Source organism: Meles meles, chromosome 13 (assembly GCF_922984935.1).
Source record: "Meles meles chromosome 13, mMelMel3.1 paternal haplotype, whole genome shotgun sequence".
In the NCBI taxonomy this organism is placed as follows: Eukaryota; Metazoa; Chordata; class Mammalia; order Carnivora; family Mustelidae; genus Meles; species Meles meles.
In genome coordinates, this window is record NC_060078.1 from 82,767,571 (window position 1) to 82,787,724 (window position 20,154).

A 20,154-nucleotide genomic window follows, 5' to 3' on the forward strand; every position below is an offset into this window, starting at 1 on the left:
GGTAGCCAAAGCTATTGTTACTGACTTTCCTGAGCGGTTATATTCATCCTGGCCATACTGGAGAACAGTCCTCCTCCTTTGGTGCTTGGCTGAACTCCATCCTCAATCTATATCTTAGCCTTGAGTTCCTCTACAGTACAAACACTGGGCTGGCACCCATGCCTCATCCAAGTGCCTGAGTTTATGGGCCGGTCACATGCACCAGGATCAGGGAACCACATGTTAGCTTCCCATAAATGGTGCCACAGAGAAGTCAAAGAGAAGACTCCAGCTCTATTTATAACTTCCACCCGTAATAATTTTCAAGTAGGAAAGGGACCAGATCACTGACAAGACTGTCACTTGTCTATTAAGCATATCTTATGACATATTCCTAGCAAGCCACAGAGATCATACACTGTAATCACAAGGACATCGTAGTTACTACACGTAGCCTACCCTGATGCTGCTGTCCTTGGCCTCACTGAAGAGGATGAGGTTTCTTTCTTTTTTTTTTTTCTTTTTATTTGTTGTTGTTGTTGTTTTAAATTTTGGGTAGAAAGTACATTGTAACAACAGTTAAAAGGAGAAAACACACAATTCTCCAAAATTGATTGTAGTGAGCCTGCCAGGTACCAGGGTAGAACATGCAAGGTTACTGAGAGTCGGCCAACACCTTGGCCATCACTTCATTCGTTCTTACCCTTTGAGGATGGGCACTTGTCTGCCTAGTGAGGCAATGACTTCCTGGGGTCATAGTGCTGGGGGTGGTATGCAAAGCAGCTGATGCCCTGAGCCACCAACCCAGGACTCAAGTTCTAGATGCTCCAAGGAGCTCTCCTATTCCGATCGGAGCTGAGGAATGCCATCTGCACTGATGGAAAGCAGTGAGAGTCTCATCGCACAGACCAGAAAACCATTAACTTCTTGTATGTGTCTTCTGGTGTCACCAGTGACTTTCCAGACCCCAAGCTCCCCGCTCTACCCCCAGGGATGCTATGTGTAAAAGAGGAGTTTGTTCAAATTGTCTGGGTGGTTCAGTCAGTTAAGAGTCTGCCTTTAGCTCAAGTCATGATCGCAGGGTCCTAGGATCGAGTCTCACATTGGGCTCCCTGCTCTGTGGGGAGTTTGCTTCTTCCTCAGCCTCTGCTCTGCGCGCACGCTCTCTCTCTCTCTCTCAAATAAATGAAATCTTAAAAAAAAAAAAAAAAAAGAGGAACTTTTTCCGAAATGGTGGAGAGGAGAGTCCTTTGGGTGGCCCTAGCAACCACCATCTTCTCTAGTCACCACATTTCCTGTGGAATTTCAAATGATCTAACTCAGGGCATTGTGGTAGGGACCAAGTCCTGCATCCGGCCCCTAAAAAACCAAAATTTGTGTTCATGTAGTAACAAATCACATTCATTTTCTCATGATAGTGACAGTGCAGCCTCCTCTCAATGGTTTTGGACATCGATGAATGCATCCTTAAATACTACTCTGGGCATAACCCAAAGCGAGGGTTGTGAAGAGGAGGGTCATCAGTGTAATCAACCTTTCTCTGCTAAATGTATTTTAACTAATTGCTTTACAAGCAGTATGTTGAGATGAGCAATCAGTTTCAGTTTTCCAGCACCCAGAGTTCTGTTAGAACTGAGGTGTTACTGTTACAAAAGCCTAAATCCTTACATATTAGGGAAAAAGAAATATGTTTTTAAAGTTCTAATGGAATCAAAAAACTTAAGTTGTTGGCTTTGGGAGTTTTCGAGGAGAATTGTGAGGTCTGTTTAATCTTTTGTTCTGGCTTTTAATTTACTTTATTAAAACAATGCTTCCTTATGCCAGAACCACCACGTAAGGTGTCGTCCCGTGACTCCTTGCTGTCATCTTCCTTGCAGCCCGTCGTTCATGGTAAATACTAAGAACAGAGCACTAAATATTAGACAAAAGGCTAATTTCCTCCACATCAGTTCATGTTGTTAAAGAACTTAATACGCACAAGTGGCGGTAATTAGAGCAGGACCGGAAAGAGCACTTCCACTAAGAGATAATCACTAAGTGACAAAGGCTGCAGAGATCCTGCTCCAAGTGGGCTCTGGACAGGCTAGACTTGGCACCATTTCTGCATACAAATGCAATTACCTCTCTTAACAATAAGACTTCATTAGTCAGGAGGCTTTCGGTCCTGGTGGCTGTGCTGCTTCCGCGTCACCCTCAACAGCTCTCTGCAGCTAGCGCCGTACCCTGGAATCGCTATAGTTTCCATGCACGATTTTATCTGGCATCTTTGCATCCTTATATTTTGTGCTTTTCTTGGTGATGCTATGAATTACCAAGGCCGGTTTGAGAAGATGCCACCCGTTTATTCTGGGAATTCCTCCTTTCATCTCATCTATGGTTCATTGACTCATCTTCCCTGAAATCCTGTAGTCATTTTGGAAACGAAGGTGTGGAATTAAGGAACTTGCTACTGGATGAGCAGTCAGAGATCGCAAGTACTAGAAAGTTCCCAGCTGCTATAAAGATGCGTGTACACCTGCAGGGAGGCCTCCCAATCTACTCTTGGGCAAGCTCTGGCTGTTTCTCTGCCTAGTTCCTGTCTGTGGTTTCCGAGTGTTTAGCGTGGGGACTGGGCTCTAGAGCACACATCTGAACCCTCCCCAGCATGCTGTCCTTCCAAGACGGTCCTGCCTCCTGGGGTCGGCCCCCTCACAGGTCAAGCATCCCTGCTTCCTTCAGCTTCTCCTTCTCTGTCTTTTGTCCTTGTGTCTGTGGCACACCTTGCGTCAGAGCTCTGTTGTTGTACAGTCTTCGTGTAGCGGGTGTACGCAGAGTTCTCTTCAGCCCCATTACACACTCCTTCCCATCTCCCGGTGACTGGGGCAAAGCCTGTCATTCCTAGGAGTCCCGCTGAAAGTGTGTGCTGCAGAAATGTGTATAAGCACCACATGGAAAGGGCTCGGGTATTTCGTCAGAGTGGGTGTTTGAAATCCTGCCCGTGCTTGACCATCAGTGGATCCCATCAAATGACAAAAATAGGACACAGACAACATGGTCTTCTGCAAGGTCCCTCCCTCAGTGGTGTTGAAAACAAAGCAGGCCCTCCGCATTTCTATCCATCCAGAAAATGCCCCGTTACTGGTCCACCACGTAATTAGTGTCCCGGAGGCCAGCTGTGTGGTGGCCTTGATGTATCAAAAAGGAGCAGGTGTGAGCAGTATTGTTCTGGGGACACAGCAGCCTCAGGTCCTCTCACGGTGGGCATCCGAACACTTACAGGAGAATTTAAAATTCTGGTGAAGATTCTATTTAGTGAATCTGAATCAGCATCATTATTGCCTTTCAGACCTTGCTTTCATTCCCCCAAGCCTTTGAACCAAGGTTGGCACAGCTATTTTTCATAAAAATGCTCGAATCTGAATTCAAGCCATTTTGTGGTGGTATTATTTTACAAATTAACCACTTCAGTAAAGGAGGGAAATGGTATATTTCTTTGTTCCTTTCTGAAACACAATCTGAACAAAGGTGAGTCATCAGAACCATGACTCATCAGATTCGTCTGACAAGAGAATTAACCCAGATGGGCTGGGCGCAAAGGATCTTAGCTGCTTATGAGCAAACATTCCATTAGTAATTTATCCATAAAACATTGTCTGAAATAATTACAGAGTATTGTGACAGGAAATACGGATGATTAGCCAGGAAAGTTGTACTACAGAAAACTGAAACTTGGATCTCTTTTTATCTTTTTTCATGCTGAAATGGTCTTCATTAGAATTTCACATTTGGTCCACATCACAATCCAAGGGATGTCGTCTTGGGGAAAAAATGGAATCCCGTCAAGTACCTCCAAATTCCCGGTTATGGGAAATACTACTTTTGAGGTTTGAGGTTTCAGTGGACGAGGGAGCAGGCAATCAGTTTGCTGCCCAGGAACGGTTGTATAAATCGATTTGCCGATGCAGGAATGACGGTCCTTGGTTGAGGAATGCCTTGTGCCTCTCCTCGCTTTTCCCACTGTGTCTGCTTTCTGTGGAAGCTCAGACACACTCCTGCACTAAATCACTTGTAAATCACCGAGTCAACGAGCTTTGAGAGCTGAAAGGGCCCTGTCTGATCCTCTGTGCTGCCTCACGGGGACATCCTGCCAAACAGCCAGAGTGGGGGTGTGGCCAAACCTCTGGGGTGCCTGGCTTGGGCAGGCGGATGTTGCCAACCTCTGGCTTCTGGTGCTGGCAGCCTTGTTCCCTGAAATTGCTTCAAGACCTTTTGTCCTTTTAATGTTTCTTCCAAGTGCTGTATATTTCCACGACAGACCTATTTTTTACCGAGAAATAGGTACCGCTGCCCCTGGCCAAGGTACACATTTATTACAGGACTGTGTTGGTAAAACCACAGGCAACCTGGCCTTGAACATGGTACCCTTTACATCTCCCTGGGCCAGGCGTTACTGGAAACATGGTGGATTCTTTCGCTGCTCAGAGAGGGTAATTGGGTTTCGAGTGAAAAGCACTGTATACGTGCAAGACAGGCGGGGTCAAATTCATTGACCTCCAGGGCTCTCTGCCCGCCAGCGAACAAGTTGACGAATTGCAGCATGTTGGCATGGCAGCTCTGATGGCCCCTTGTGTGCTCCCAGTTTCTGGGATACACACAGTGTTTTGGGATTTAAAATTTCTTTATTTTGAAACTCCTTTAACCCGTTCAGTCCCGAGGTACTTGAGGCATCCCACGGGAAAGACCAAGAACAGTGGCTGAGATGGGGATACGGGGACTCCTAGGGATAGTCCCAAAGTCCAGGATGCGGGCTGTGGTATCCGAGAGCTTGGGTGCCAGAGCCATGCTTGGAACCAACTGCAAGGACCATGATCTTGAGCTAACTTGCCCTTGGTGATAGGACCCTCCCTCTGTAGAGTTGTATGCGGGAATTAAGGAGGACTTGCTTGCAGGTTTCCTCGGTGAGAAGACATGGACCTAAGTCATAAAGCCTCTGAAATGTGGACAATTTCTTTGGCTCACTTCTAAGGTGCAGGGGCTGCCCACGTGCCTTGCTACAGGCCCCAAAACGGGTGATTTGTCCTGCAAAAGGACTAATGAGTTCTGAGTGCTTTTCTACCAAAGAAACCTCTATTCTTCACGAAGCATTTGGCCTTTGAGGATTAAATCCTAGGGCTGACCCAAAACCGAGAGGTCACCTGGCCGAATCCCCCCTTGCTGTCCTTTCTCTTTTGACGAAAGGGAATCCTACCATGGGGAAGTTAGGTGTGTCCACAATGGCCAGCCATCGTGGCAGACCCAGAGAGATGCGAGTCTCCCAGGAACCAGACCAGTAACCTTTTGTCCTGTTCTATTAGTCTTTGGTATTCAGACAATATGATGGGAGCCCCCTGAACGGCTGTCTGGGGTTAGTCACCATGTGCTTCCCCCTGGGACATTACTGATGACCACACAAGCTGTCGCTCTTGGTGAATGACCCACAGCCCTCTGGTCATCCTCTGCAGCTGTGTGCTCACCGAGAGGATATTGCGATGTATTCATGCCATTTGTACCCCGCATCCGAACGATGTGATTTCTTTGAATGTTGCAAAAACCAGTGTAATAGCACTTAGGCAAGAGAGAATTCCTTTTGTGAGTTACCTGCTTTGGACAGAGTAGGGTGTGACCAGATAGCAGGTGTGAAAAAGGGAGGGGCAGATCAGGACCTAGAAGTGCTGTGAACTCAATCCCTCACATGGTGGTTCGTGGGTAACACTGGGAACTCTAGCACGGGGCCCACGTTCACAGAAGGCATCTGGGCTGCCCCCCTCAAAAGCCTGGCATACCTTTAAAATCAGCCACGCAAAAGGTCTCAATTTATACGATTCAGATTCAGTTAACAGGTTAAGTGCATGAGTTCCCTTTTGACTGGGTTTTGGTTGATTGACTAGCAGTGAGCTTGACTTGTCTTAGCATCCACGGAGCTGGAGCTTGGAGAACTCTGGTCGATCCTCAGTAACCAGGGCACACAGTGTCACATTTTTCTTTTGTTTACCTGTAACCTTGTGCAGGTTAGCAACAGTTAAATTGTCATGATTTCTAATGTAAAATGATAGGAAGATTGGGAAGGGAGCCTGGTGAGCTGTGTGTTTTCACCTAGGTAGGGACACTGCGCTCCGTACTAGCAGCTGGCAGTCCGGACACTCTGGGAGTCCAGCTGAACTGTTCTCCTGAGACGTCCTAGAATAACGTCTGTTTGCAGCACAATTTCGGGGGCTGGGGAATTGGTGTTGCTCTAACTCTGAAGGGAGAGATTTTAAGATACTTTCCCCAAAAAGCGAGCTACCGTTCCGGTTTTTCTAGCAGCACCTCTCCAGGGATGCTTGGCTCTTTTAAAGGGAGGGCTGGCGGAGGGGGTGTACCTGGCTCTGGAGGGTCCTGTCGTGTGCCCCCGAAGAAGCACCCCAGCCCATAGCCATGCCTGGGGTCACATCCCTGATGATAAAGGTCTCTGTGAGTGGAAGGTATTTCCCCCATTTTGTAGGAGGTAACCATAGTGATCCCAGTTGCCCAGTCCCTCTCACTGGTGAGTCTTGGTTAGTTTTGGCAATTTCCTGTGATTCTGAGACACTCACGGTTCTTTCAGAAAGTGGGCCAGTAGCTGGTGTATGGGGATTTGTGCAGAATGCTGGTCGAGCCAGTTCTAAATAGCAAGCCCTCCAAGCTAATTCCTGAAAAAGACAAATTTCTGTCCTTCACGGGCTTGTTAAATCACTTTTAATATCACTTTTAATGTAAGTTACTTCTGGATTTAGAGCTAAATTTACTTAAATTACTTCAGTTACACTGGAGAGTGCCCTAATAAATTCTTTTTTCAATCACGCACAGAATGTTAAATGGGTTTGCGCTCATCAGGCTCACTCTGAACCTTCTCTGGAAATCTTGCTCACTTCTGCTCTGTTGCATTCAGGGATTGGGTGAGCCCCAGCTCCCGTCGTTAACAAAGGCCAAACAGTGAGGGTAGATGCCGGGCTCTCGACATTCCTCGCTTCTTTTCCTAATGACTAATATTAACGAAGGGTTATTTTATGGCCGAGTTACATCCCTTCACTGTTGATTCAAAATTCTCTTCCACCACGTGAATGTAGTGAAAATATTCCCTCTAACCAAACCTCCCCGTGAAGGCACGAGAAGGCATGGTCTCTGAGGAGGTAATTTGCAATTTGTGGGAGTTCCTGACAAACAAAATTTGCCAGGGGGCTTGCTTTCCACCTCTTCTTTGTTAGAAGTGGGGGAGGACAATTAGGCAGCTAGGCCTGTTCTCACAGACCTTACCCTGGGGATGGTTCTGGCAGGGCCGGCTTTGTCAACGTCGATGAATTCAATGAATTCTTGTTGCAGGGCTGTCCTCTGCTTTATGGGATGTTAGTGGCATCCCTGGGCTGTACCTACTCAATGCCCGGGCACCTCTCTCATTGTGACAGCTGAAAATGTCTCCCTTCGGACTTTGCCAGATGTCCCCTTTCAGGCCAAATGGCTCTTTGTTAATGTCTGCAGTAAAGAGTGTGCTAGGCTGACACCGTGCTCGTGTCTGCTCTTGGGTTCTCCTGCCTAGCCCCAGAGAAGGTTACCATGTGACTCAACTCTGCTTTTAAAGATTCGGAGTCCCACGTGGGATGTTCTGCCTTGGCTGGAGATGTGTGATGGGCCCAGGAAAGTGTGCATTCAAGCTTTTTGCAACATGGAAAACATTTACACGATCTCCCTGTCTCCACCTTTTTGATGAAAGGATGGTGACTTTGAAGAACTTTTTAGAAGGTGCATTTTGGGGGGTGGTGTAGGAGGAGACGGGAGGTCTTGTACATATATCTAGATACATAACTGTGCAGTGAGAATTGTTTTGGATAATTTGGTAAGTCCACTAAAATTGTCCTGTAGGCTTAAGCTTCAACACTGAACTAAATCATAGCATCTCTTACAACTCTCCCATCTTCTTTGCAAAAATTAGATTTCCGAAAAGAAAACAGATAATAACCTCCCGGGAGGTTGTGACAACATCCAAAAATTCTAAATTTCTCTGAGAAGCCCAACATAGTTTTTCCCCGTTGAAAGTTTCTGCTCTATTCTTGTTGCTGTGAATAACCTAAACAAACTTTAGATTAAAAAAACATGATGAACAGTGGTGCGGATTCTAGACGGGATTATGTCCCAAGGGATGCCAGAGCCACGATCTTTGTGAGTTCCTAAGGAAATAAATTGCATATTGGTGCAAGCAGCCTGGGTTCTTCCACGGTATGCCTGGCACATCCAGTGTGGTTTGCGATCTTTGATCTGTACCATCTGCAGGGGTCCGCTTTCTAGTCTTGCGCGAACACACAGTACAGTGCTCACGGCGGGCGATTCTGAGGGAGCAAGCCATCAAACTCACCAGTTTTTGGAACCACCAAGATGCATTTGCAGGATAAGTGAGTTCAAGCTCTCCCTCATCCTGGGATCGTACACCTGGGGATGACTATTTAGAAGGAGCTGAGAATTACGGTCAAGTAAGGCCCTTTACTTTGTGTCTGATAAACTCATCCCAGCATGGCCCCCGATGATTCTTGAATTCTTGGTAAACATCATTTGTCACTCATAATAGAAAAATGGGAGGAGGAGTTAACATACCTATAGATAATACATGCACTGTTCCTGCATGTGTCACAATTAGCTGTGTCTTGCCCCGTCCGATATGAAAGCCTACAAGATAAGAACAGGAGAGCATTACAAGTGGTGGCTGGTGGTCGCTGGCTGTTACAGAGCAGACACCTCACATCAGAGCTTTCCCAATGCCATTGCTCGTCATGGTAATGGAAACTGATTCCTGTGTGTTTCCCATTTGGCTCCTGTCTGCATTTATCATACAAAACCACCGCAACGTCTACAGCTGAGATGATAGCTAAAATAAATCCAGAATGTGAACATAAGCTACTGGATGAGGAGATAATCTGATTTTGCTAAAAGAGAATTGGGGGTGTTTCAATGCAGCTTTATGTTTACGGTATTTGAAAGAAACATGGAGGGAAAGCCAGTGCCCGATACGCGGACTGCGTGGCTTCACTTTGCCCCACAGCCTCTTGGCCTGCTGGAGTACAAGTCTGCAGTCCTCGGTCTGATTTTGCCCAGCAAGCTAAGAATGGAATTTCCATTTTAAATGGTTGGGAAAGAAAGAAGAAAGGTTAACAATATTTGGAAACTGTGTAAATTAATGAGATTTAAATTACGACGTCCATAAGGATTTTGAGAGTAAAAAAATTGTGAACATTTTTTGCTAAGTATCTATGTGGCGTCTTCCATTCTGCTTCTTGGTTTCCAGATTCCAGAGTATGTATTCTCTGGCTTCAGAGAGAAAGCAGTTTACTCAGTCTTGTGGCAGAGTATCCAGTTCTGCTGTCTTGCCTTCCACTGCCCTTGTCTGCCTCTATCATCTGGGAGATCTGTCTGCCCAATGAGGCCACACAGTTTTGTGTTTTTTTTTTTTGGCGGGGGGGGGGGGGTGGGGGTAGGGGGAGGTGTGTGGCAAGACTGGTAACTCTGTTCCTCTTTAAAAAAAAAAAAAAATTTAGAGTATCTTTTGGAGCCTACTGTGGAAGGTTGACTAAAAGGTTGATAAGCAGGATTTTCTTGACCAGGCCTTGACTATTTCTTGGCCTGGTCACCTGAAGAAATTAGCATTAGGGGTGTCTTCCTGCCATTTCTTGTAATGACTTCAGCTGACCCTTCTTCTCTGATATTTTTAACAGCCAGGTATAGTTTTTCCGAATATTCCTCGGTACCCAGGGGGCAAACATGATAACCATAGCCTGTTAAATTTGTGGCAGAAGAAAAGCTTCGGTCTAAATTGACTTATGTATACTTAGGAGGTAAGTTTACGTTTATAAAATCACTCAACGTGGTAAGAGTATGCACAGAAGGTTTTCCATCAACATCGATAGTCAATATTTTTATCACTTTCGCTATGTAAACTGCTCTTGTGTGCATCGTGGATTTTGAATTGAAAATAACTTTTGTTTTCCTCACTGTATTTTGTTTACATAAACATTTGACAAAAAGATTTCCCACTCAATGTCATGTTGTCTCAGTGAGCTTTGGTAAACTTGGGACTTGCCCTTTGAATTCTGTGTATTTTACTTATTAATCAAGTGGCCGTATTCTGCCCCAAAGTGCTGCTGATCATTGCCTGTGACTGCAGTGCATTTGGGCAAGGCCTGGAATGGTGCGGCTGCGTGGGTGCTGACCTTTGTCCAGCCTCACTTTCTGTGTAGGACTCCTTGGCTGTGTGTGTTTGGTGTTTTACTCTCCCCTTGGCTTATTCTGTAGAGAGGAGCAGTCAGGTGCCCGGGTGCATCACAAGCTCTCCTTCCTCCTCCCCGGATATGACCACTTTCTTACTTAGGCTTTTCCTTTTGACGGACCCTACCCGTACATTCCTCATGAACCTTCCCACCTGGCTCCAGATCGGTCAGACCCATTCCGGGGTTCCCCTGTGTCATGATGTCAACCTTCTCCATTCTTCCATGCCTGATGTGTATATAAAGGGACTTTCTCCGTTCACCATATTCTGCTAGAGCTTGCCCTAAGGTCATGTCTCACCGAGGTCATTCCGTACAATATTGTGCAACAGGTGAGCCGTGTCCTAGCAGTGACACAGATGATGTGGAACATGTTGTCATACTCTTAGACTGGGGTGCAGTTGAGGTACTGTTCTGCTTTTGTGTTGCACAAGCATATGCTAACCACCAGCCAGGGCGGCTGTTTATAGGAGCTAGGCACATTGCCGAGGTGAGGCTTTTAAAAGGAAGCAGGCAGAATCAGGGACATTTCTTAGCCCTCATCTGAGGGGCAGTCTTTCTGGGTTCTGAGGAAAATATGAATTCCAAGCTTGTAGAACCTTCCTGTCTTAGACCCCAGGAAAAATCTTGATCAAGCCTCATCAACACCAGCACCCCTTAATTGCCCAATATTGTACAGTTGCCAAGTGTCTCACATTAGAGCCTTGGGCCCTCAAATTAATTATGGTATCCTCGTTTTAAAAAGGAAAATAGAGTAACATTTCACATCCAGGATCTCATTATTCTTAGACCCCAGGCTGCTGATTGATTCTCCGTGATGCCTTCCCTCTACCTTGGGAATGGTATTCTGCACTACGAGTAATTGGCAGCTTGGGATAGTCAATGACTCCAGCAATGACAGGACAGGGGCTTCAGGTACCAGAAATGCACTTGAGGACTCTCATCCAGGACGTTGGCATTTTTTGGTTAGAAATTGCTTTCTTAAAGAATTTTCTGAAAAGACTCTACTCTTAGCCCCTTCTTAAAAGCACACACATTTTTTAAAAACATTGTTATAGTCGGTAAGCAAATAGTTATTAAGTGCTTATTAGGTGTTAGATTAGTTGGCTACCAAGGAGATAATTTTGTATTTTTGAAAAAGACAAAGTCCTTGTCCTCACAAAGCTTGTGGTAGAGTGGCCGAGGCTGGCAGGCAGGAGGTGAACACATGGATGGATGTATGGATGCATGAGTTTTGATAACGTGTTAATGGCTGTGAAGAGGTGGCTTTAGCTCACTAGCACACTGAGGACATGGATTCTGAAGTGGGACCTTGATGATAGTAAAGAAGGAGTCATCTGAAGACCCAGGGTTGAATGGTGCAAGCAAGGGGACCGTCATCTGTGAACATCCTGCAGTGGGAATGATACTGGTACGTTTGCATGACAGAAAAAATGGCCAGTGTGGCTAGAACAGACATTGCATACAGGAGCTGGGGAGGAGATGAGATCAGATCATGTAAAATAGGAAACACTTTGGATATTATTTTAAATTTAATGGGAAAGCCACTCTAGAGTTTTTCTTATACTTGGATGAAACAGGGACATGGAAAACCCTTTTTGACTTTCTCTGACCCATGCCTCCAACATCACTTTCATCCAATTTCCTTTCTCTTGCTTTTTATTTACAACACAACCCAATTTACTCAGTCCTGAGATGTAGGATGGTTTGGCTGATGTCTGTTGATAAGAAGCAAATGACTCATCACGCCTGCTTTGTATGGAGACATATTTGTGCTCACTGGTTGTTAGCTAATTTAAAGAGAAACAGGCAGTCAGTCCTATTTCCACCATGTCTGCGAGGTATTTTCAGGATCTCATTGCCATGAACTTTTCTTAGAAAAAAACCCTTATGTTTCTGAGATTTTTTTTTTTTAAGGACCTTTCTTTTGTTTAAAGGATTTAAGTGTTTGGAGTCCATAAAGGCAGTTTATAGAAGTAGAGGTCAATGACAAATTCATTTGTGGATAAAATTTAAAGTGTTGCCCTTGTATCATGTGGTTAAGTCATGGACTGCCTCCAGCAGCTAATGTCAGTCAAGGTATGCTTGCAAAAATTTTATTAAGCATGAGGGTGTTTTCAGTAGAGGGCTTAAGCTGTGCAAGCCATTGTGCTTACTGCTTTGATAATCCATCCAATTGTCCTTGGAGCTTTCACGCTGTAGGGTTTGGCTTCACTGATAATTTTATGGTCACATTAATAATTGTGTTACAGCATCTGAATGAATGTGTCCTCTAAATATAGATGAAACCGATAAATTCTTTCTATAGGACAGGGAACACAAAGTGCTGTTATGGAATTTCCCTAATTTTTCCTTCTCACTTGGAACCAAGTCATAAAACCAATACTTGGAATGATTATCTTTCTGGATCGCCACTGCCATGGAGAGGAGCAGTCCAAACTCTTTGAACTGCTGGACCAGATGCTTCTCCAGTGACAGCAGGGCTAAAGATCTTCGGTGACTCTATGTTTGGAGAAGAGAGAGCTAAGATTATTGATGTAAAAGCTGCAGAGGAAGAATGTCTTGATCAAAAATTGTAAGTTTCCCATCTTGCAAGTTACTTGCTATCTTTTAAAGCTCTCTTTCCTTTTGTTTTGAGGAGTTAAATCTTATATGGGTTTATAATTCTCTGCCTGTCAGAGTGCCCAGTACACGGAGTATTTGGTTAACAGTAATGTGACCAGTTAATACAGTCACTCTTTGGGTTCTCATATTGAAGTTCAGTAATAGACAAATCTGATGAAAAAATTCCAACCAAGTACAAAAAGCAAGTGAAAAGTATACATTGTGAAGAGCTGTGGTCCCACTTTTTTTCCCAGTAGGAGCCCCTTTGTACCCTGTGATAGGCATGCTCATTGTAACTACGGCTGTTTTTTTTTTTGTTTTTTTTTTTTTAATACACTGATCTTTGTCGCAGTCACTATTGTCCACTGCAGTTAGTTGCCGTTGGCCAGTATTCTCTGGTCTTAGCAATGTCTGAGACTTGGAAAGAACATAATATTCAGCACCAAGAACAGCACCAAGCTACTGTGTTCTCTTCAGACCTTTTTCTCTTCTGTTCCCTTGATTCTCTTGCTCCCATCCCTCCAGAGCACAGTTCTAACTGAGGAATGGACTCCAGAATGTGCAACCTCTCCTTGCTTGATGCCCTTTTGACATTTATGATCATGGAGGGCTTCGCTGAAAGCTGAAGGAAACTAGACATGAGTTACGAGATGAATAGGGATGTAAAGAGCGTGGACGTTGTGAAAACAATGGAGGAGGGAAGGGTTGTTCCAGATTTGTCCAGGCAGAGGGATGTGGACAAGTGAATTTTATGTGGTTCTGGTAGAGTCCAGGTGTGGAGCCATTTCCACCTCTGTTTGTGGATTTCTTTATAAGACCTTGCTCTACTCTACAGAAAGCAAGATGAGCATCCTTTATAGAAGACAGTGTGGAATGCTAGTTGGGGCACCCCGATCCAAACACAACACTGGGGCCTCCTTTCTGGAGTGGTCTGGAATTCTCAAGGTTAACTCTGGGTGCAGTTCACCAGTTTCTCCAGCTACACCAGGGTTCTGCAGTAATCTGCTCCCATTTTTAGTTATCCTTTTCAAATGTATACTTTTGTATGGTTATATAAAAAGGAGAAGAATGGTGATGAATCTGGGCTTTGCAAGTCTTTGGTCATTCCTGTTGCAGAGCAACAACAAGAGGTAACGGGAAGTAGAATTAACAACAACGGCAACAAAGACATTAAGGCACATGGCAGAGCTTTTATAACAAAGATGTGGGGATGCAGAAGGAAGGACGGCTGCTCGTGTCAGCCTGAGCTCTGCCCTGGGGGGCAGTGGCTGAAGAGCAGGGGTGTCTCAGACAGACAGCATCTGCTTTCTTGAGAATGCGTCACAGGGAGATCTAAGATAGCAAGGCCCCAGGTGGTAGGAAAAGGTGCTGAGAAATGTCATAGAAAGGTCACTGGAAGCTTTCTTCCTGGCCACATACCCAAGCTGCTCAGTGTCTCTGAGACCTTGAAGATGACGCCTGAGAGGCAGGACAAACAACTCCGACCCCCTCCCAACACCTCCTGCCCCCAAAATTAATTGTTTGGTTAAAAGGTCAGGAAAGGGAGAAAAAAAAAACCAACCCTCTCACTGTGCCTGTTATCAGAAGCAGAGTCCAACAAAGTCCTAAGCATTTCGGAGAAGCACGTTTGGCAAGTAGAAATTAACCCTATGCTATTTAGCCATAACTACTAGCACCGGGTTATTGGATTGACTCTCCATACCGTTCCTCCTGCCACATCCCACAACCCAGTTTTCTCCATAAGATCTTAATTTCCCAGTTGAAAATTTCCTTCTTTCATTCCTGGGTGACTATAGATGGTTTTTGACTTCGAAAAGCATTCTCTCAACTAACGTTACAAGTGCATTGGCGTGCAGCATGCTATGGGCCTGTCCCCTGGAGTTCCGCATGGGCACACCGTGCATGAGACCGTGGTGCTGCACGGCTGGTCTTTTCGATGGCAGGTGATTTTCAGCAAGTTCGGAATTTCTGTCTTGCAAACAGATGGTGTCTTAGGTGATGCTAAGCCCAGGGCATGGTCCTTTAATTGCGGTCTTCAAGACACGTGCATCACCTAGAGTATTGGATTGGTCACATGGAGTTAACTCTAAGGTATGTATTAGGGCCTTAGCTAGAGATGGTGGTTGCTGTAGAAAAGAAAATGGCATGCTCTCTACTCTCAGTGATGATTTCATGCACTTGTTTAATTTATTCTTGTTTTGATCCTTCTTGTTCTTTCGGCTTTCTCACTGGGTGCCAGAAAGTGTTTTTTCTACCACATTTTAGCCCAGGTTTGCGCTCCAGCTGTCCCCTGCGTGAGCCATCGCTTACGTCAGCATCTTAAAGGGCCTTTTCATTTAATAGTCTCAAAGGGACTTTAATTAGAGGCATGAAGTGATACCACAACTATTGTCGGGAGAAACTCAACTTCAAAAAGTAGTCAAAGGCAGCTGTTTTCAGTGACCCCTACTATGTTTTAAGACCAGCCCTAGCAGTGGTTTTGGCTTATTCCTAAGGCTGAGTTCTCGCTAGGAATTTGCCAGATTATACCCTGGAAGTGCAGTTACTTCGCATATTAGCTGTTCCATAGTGAAAGTGAATTTAGACTTTCCCTGTGTACCCATGTAAACTGACTGTATCTCTGTTTTGCATCTAAGCTATTAAATGCCAGAATTTGGGGGAACATCCAATTTAGTTTCGTGTTAAAAGAACTTGAAGTTGATTTTCCTAACCCAACTCCCAGGGTCATCCGTTGATGAACAAAAGGCAGTGCTGGCTTCCATGAGCAATGGTATGATCTGTTGCCTCTTCCCCAGAAGCTGAGAGGAGCCGTCTGTTAGCCAGTGGCCGGCTTGCTACGTTAGGGTGAGCAGTCTTCTGCTCATCAGCGTCCTGGGGCGCCCCGCCAGCTAAGCATTTTGTGTCTTTTAGAAAGTGAGTGGTGTTTTAAAGAATGCGAAATCAGTTGCCCCAGGTCTTCGTGGCACCCGTTTTGCCTTCCGGGTGTCTGAGAGGACTCACTGGTTGGAAGCCTTCCTGGTTCCATAGGAGTGGAGCAGTCAGCTGTGCGCCGGGTGCCTTCGGGCGGCTCCAAGTTCCATTCCTCTGCCACAGTGTCTGCCATTCGGTATTGTCTTGGTACGCATCGTAGTTTCCTCTGTTTCCCTAGCCAACCTGGGTCGCAGGAGGGGGGCATGCCGGTCACAGGAGGGGTGGCCATAAAAGCTGGGGCTACATGCCACAATGAATGGAAGACCAGTAACAAAATTAATTGGGAAGGTAACTTGGATCAGCAGATCTATGAGGGTTGGATTGATCTCAGATCTGGTGAAATTTAGCAGCTCTTAACCTGTTTAAAGAAAACTCAGGAAGACTCATATCCGTGTTTTCTGTTCAGTATCTTGAATATGGCATAATCACCAAATTATTTGTATTTTGAGAATTTTAACCAGCAGTCATGAGTTATTACACTACCCTGGTTTCTCTCTTCTTCTGCTCTTTTGCTTGTAGATACTAGTTCAGGCAATAAGGCCAATTCCATTATACTGCTGGTTTTCTCTGTTCATCTAGAGCTCTTTTTGGAGAAAAGAAAAGAGGTCTCATTGACACTGAATTACATCAAACTCTTCTTTTCCAAACGCACTCATGTGATCCTCCAAAATACGAATGTGTATGTTCCGAACGTCGCTTGTGTAAAAAATAGAGTTGTCCCTGCTGACTCCCCTAAGGGAGATCTATTTTTGGAGTTCCACGTTAGAATGGAGAAGCGATATCCTATTACTAAGCTGATGGTTAGATTATGTAGCACTCTCTAGTTGAGTGGCAGTATAGCTAAAAAAAAAATCCCTGGAGCCTGGGAACCCCAACACCATTTTGGCTTGTTGGAAAGAGTGTTTGGTCAAACAGATTACTAAGAAATGATGTTTTTATAGCACAGCACATAGGTTGGGGTAGTTCTTTCTTCCCATTTGTCTCAACCTTAATTTCTTTCTTCCTCCCCCCTTCCTTCCTTCCCTACTTTCTTTTCCTTTCCTCTTCTCTCCTTCTCTGTCTTTCTTTTCTTCCATTCCTTCCTTCCTTCCTTCCTTCCTTCTTGCTGTTTTGAAATATCTTTTACTTTTTAAATAGGGGTATGTATTTATATACAAATATTGCCTTTCTGTACTTTCAACTGATGTTTTCTCCCTTAATCAAAATTGCAGTAAGTATAAACACTTTTAAGTTAATAAATATGTATAAGTCGATCTCTTTATTTTTTCAAATTCAATTAACATATAATGTATTATTCGTTTCAGAGGTAGAGGTCAGTGATTTTCATGAATCTCCTGTATCACACCCAGTGCTCATTCCATCATGTGCTCTCCTTAATGCCCGTTACCCCATCTCCTACCCCTGCCCCTTCAGCAGCCCTCACTTTGTTTCCTATGGTTAAGAGTCTCTTATGGTTTGTCTTCCTATCCGATTTTGTCTTCTTGTTTTTTGTTTTTTTCTTTTTTTCTTCTCCTATGATCCTCTGCCTTGTTTCTCAGATTCCACAGGGTAAAGTTCTCATCGTTGTTCACAGCCTGTTCTCCCAGAGCTAGGAGTGGAGATGTTGATCCTTGAAGGACCATGCAAGCCCCGTGTCATCTTAGCAAACACATCCTAGTGACCGAATCCTGCTTATTTCTGCTTCATCTTCTGGTTGTGAGACCTTAACGGGTTTGGCCACAGATGTGCCTGGACAGCGAGCTGGCCTGCAGCCTGGTTGCATGGTCACAGCTCATGGAGCTCTTCCTCGGCGTCATCCTGGTGCTGGGCCTGTTGCAGGGAGAAGTTGCTTGGGTGAATAAAACAGTCCTTGCCCGCAAGACACCGAGCATCTAGAGGACATATGTTTCCAATAGGAAGGAGCTGCTTCTTTGCTGACCTAGGAGAGATGTAGATCTATTTCTGGGGACAGTTTCTGTGCTCATTCAAACCCACGTCCTTGTTCTGGCCCAAATGCTCTGTTCCCTCATAGGCTGTTGGCAGGTTCCCAGCACCATGCTGGTGGCTCTCTTGCAGCCGTTTTTTGGTGGATGTTGATGATGTGATGAGGTATTCTGTCCCACATGACTGAGAGTATCTTGGTGGCCCCAGATTTATCTGCCCAGTCCTGGCTCTGAGTTCACAAGCACTTTCCGTGGAGCAGAGGGCTTGAGGTGTCCATCGTAAATAACCTGTTTCTTGCGTGACTCTTAGAAAGTGAGTGCCGTGCCTCTCTTCTCTGCTTTCAGCCTTTCCACAAGATTTATCAGATGGAATGTGCCATACATTTTAATCATTATTTTGCTTTCAGTTTCTCTCCCCCCCCCCCCCGATAATGTCAGCACCACAGGGGCAGAGATTTTTGTCTGTTTGTCCCTGATGAACGTTCAAGGCTCACGTTGGATAATGAATGAGAAAATGAGGGAATAAGGGCATGAATGAATGAAGAATCTGGATGAGTTCCTATTGGGTTAACTGACCGCATACTCTGCTTCCAAAATGAGAATAGGACGGTCAGCTTTGTGATGTTTCCAGCTGGATCAGGTGAGAACATCTGTCTCAAAGTATTAACATTACCCCATCTTAAATTTCCCCAACAAGTGGAGAAGGTCAGTCATCTTCTGCTTCCCACACCCAAATAGTAAAATAAATGGCTCAGCCTGCTGCTCAGCCAGCCCCCTCCTCATCCCCAGGAAATGTCTTTTCTTTATCTCAGAAGCAGTTCTAGTGACTGAATTTCAGTGAGAAACAAACACCTGGTTAATAATGAATGCAGGTGGGGCACCTGGGTGGCTCAGTGGGTTAAGCCTCTGCCTTCAGCTCAGGTCATGATCCCAGGGTCCTAGGTTCGAGCCCTGCATGGGGCTCTTTGCTCAGCAGGGAGCCTGCTTCCTCCTCTCTCTCTGCCTGCCTCTCTGCCGACTTCTGATCTCTGTCTGCCAAGTAAATAAATAAAATCTTAAAAAAAAAATAATGAATGCAGGTGCTTTCTTTACATGGTGTTGACAAATTAAAGTTTACTGGCCAAGCAGCTCCCCCAGTGTGGTGACGCTATAATTCTCAGGAGGCTGTGGCTTTTAGGGAAGCCTGCACTGCTTTTTCTCCTTCTAAAGCGAAACAAAATGGTGGCCAGTGGAGGCTCGTGGCAGCCAGCATGACGCTTTAAGCACGCAGGAGACCCTGGGGGCCAGCTGGTGTCCCTTGCTTCTCCCTTGGCCCTCTGCCGCATCTCCCGCAGTGCCTCCCTCCTCTCCCTAAGGCTCTGCTTCATCTCCCTCCTCACTTCCCTTTACACAGAGCCATGCATCACAAAGAACTAGGAATATATTATTGTTACTACTATTACTATTATTATTGCATATCCATTATTATTACTGTCAGAAATGCACGCAGACTTGGACAGACAGACACAGAGATAAACACTATTATTAGGGCAGGCCTTCTCTCTTTAGTCTAATCATCGTATTTCCGTGATATAAAATCATCATAGGTAGAAACTGGGGAAGATAGTAATTATTATTTTGTGCGTGGACTGCCTGGTTATGTTACAGACAGGGCAAAGCCTTCTTACATTCCTAAATTGCAAAATGGTAACCGTGATGACAAACAAGTCCCTCGCCCCAAAGGGCACCAGGAGTAGCTTTAGTAAGGAAAACAACTTTTTAGGGCTGAGCTGAGGCTGAATTGATTAAATTGTTTTCCTGGAAGACAGCTAAAGCTTAAGCGATAATTGATTGAATATTGATGAAAATGAATTATGGTGGCAGCGGCTACCGAGCGAGAATGAGAGTAGGGACCCGGGTACGTTTCCTAAAGCAGGACTCCTTCTGGCTTGCCGTGCTTCTGCCCTGCTACTTCTCTTCTATAGAGTCAGACTTCCAGAGGTTTTAATCTGAAAGCATTCGTGTGCAGTTGCTGGTACTTCTGATCATAAACTTCCACGGAGCCCTTCATGTTTGATGTACGGTTTCTTTTGATCTGTTTTTTTTAGAACAGTTGTTAATTTTGAATCAGAACTTACTGTTTGTGAAGCGTCTGCATTGTCTTGAAAGTCTGACCTTGTGCTGCCTTGTTTTTTAAACAATCGCCTCAGAGCTCTTGCAGTTGGGAGATAAAATCTGTAACTTTTGGTGTCATCATTTATAAGATTCTTGAGGTCCAATTATGAGACTTTGATCTGGGCAGATAGTCTAGTGCCGTAACCAATGAGATGTCGAGAGAAAAAACTGACTCCATTTTTGGTGCCCAGGACGTCGACTCTCATAAATGTCCTTTCAGATGTGACCTTTAGAATACACGC

General features: G+C 45.0%; 2 protein-coding genes across 4 annotated transcripts in view; one reads left to right on the forward strand and one right to left on the reverse strand.

Annotated features, from left to right (window-relative positions):
- DOCK1 (dedicator of cytokinesis 1) overlaps nt 1-20,154 on the forward strand; it is a 489,703-nt gene that overhangs the window by 208,403 nt on the left and 261,146 nt on the right. The window lies entirely within an intron of this gene.
- INSYN2A (inhibitory synaptic factor 2A) overlaps nt 1-20,154 on the reverse strand; it is a 58,082-nt gene that overhangs the window by 9,379 nt on the left and 28,549 nt on the right. The window contains exon 3 of the mRNA XM_046026754.1: nt 8,599-8,670. Coding sequence (XP_045882710.1) covers nt 8,599-8,670 — 72 coding nt within the window. The remainder of the gene's footprint in view (nt 1-8,598; nt 8,671-20,154) is intronic.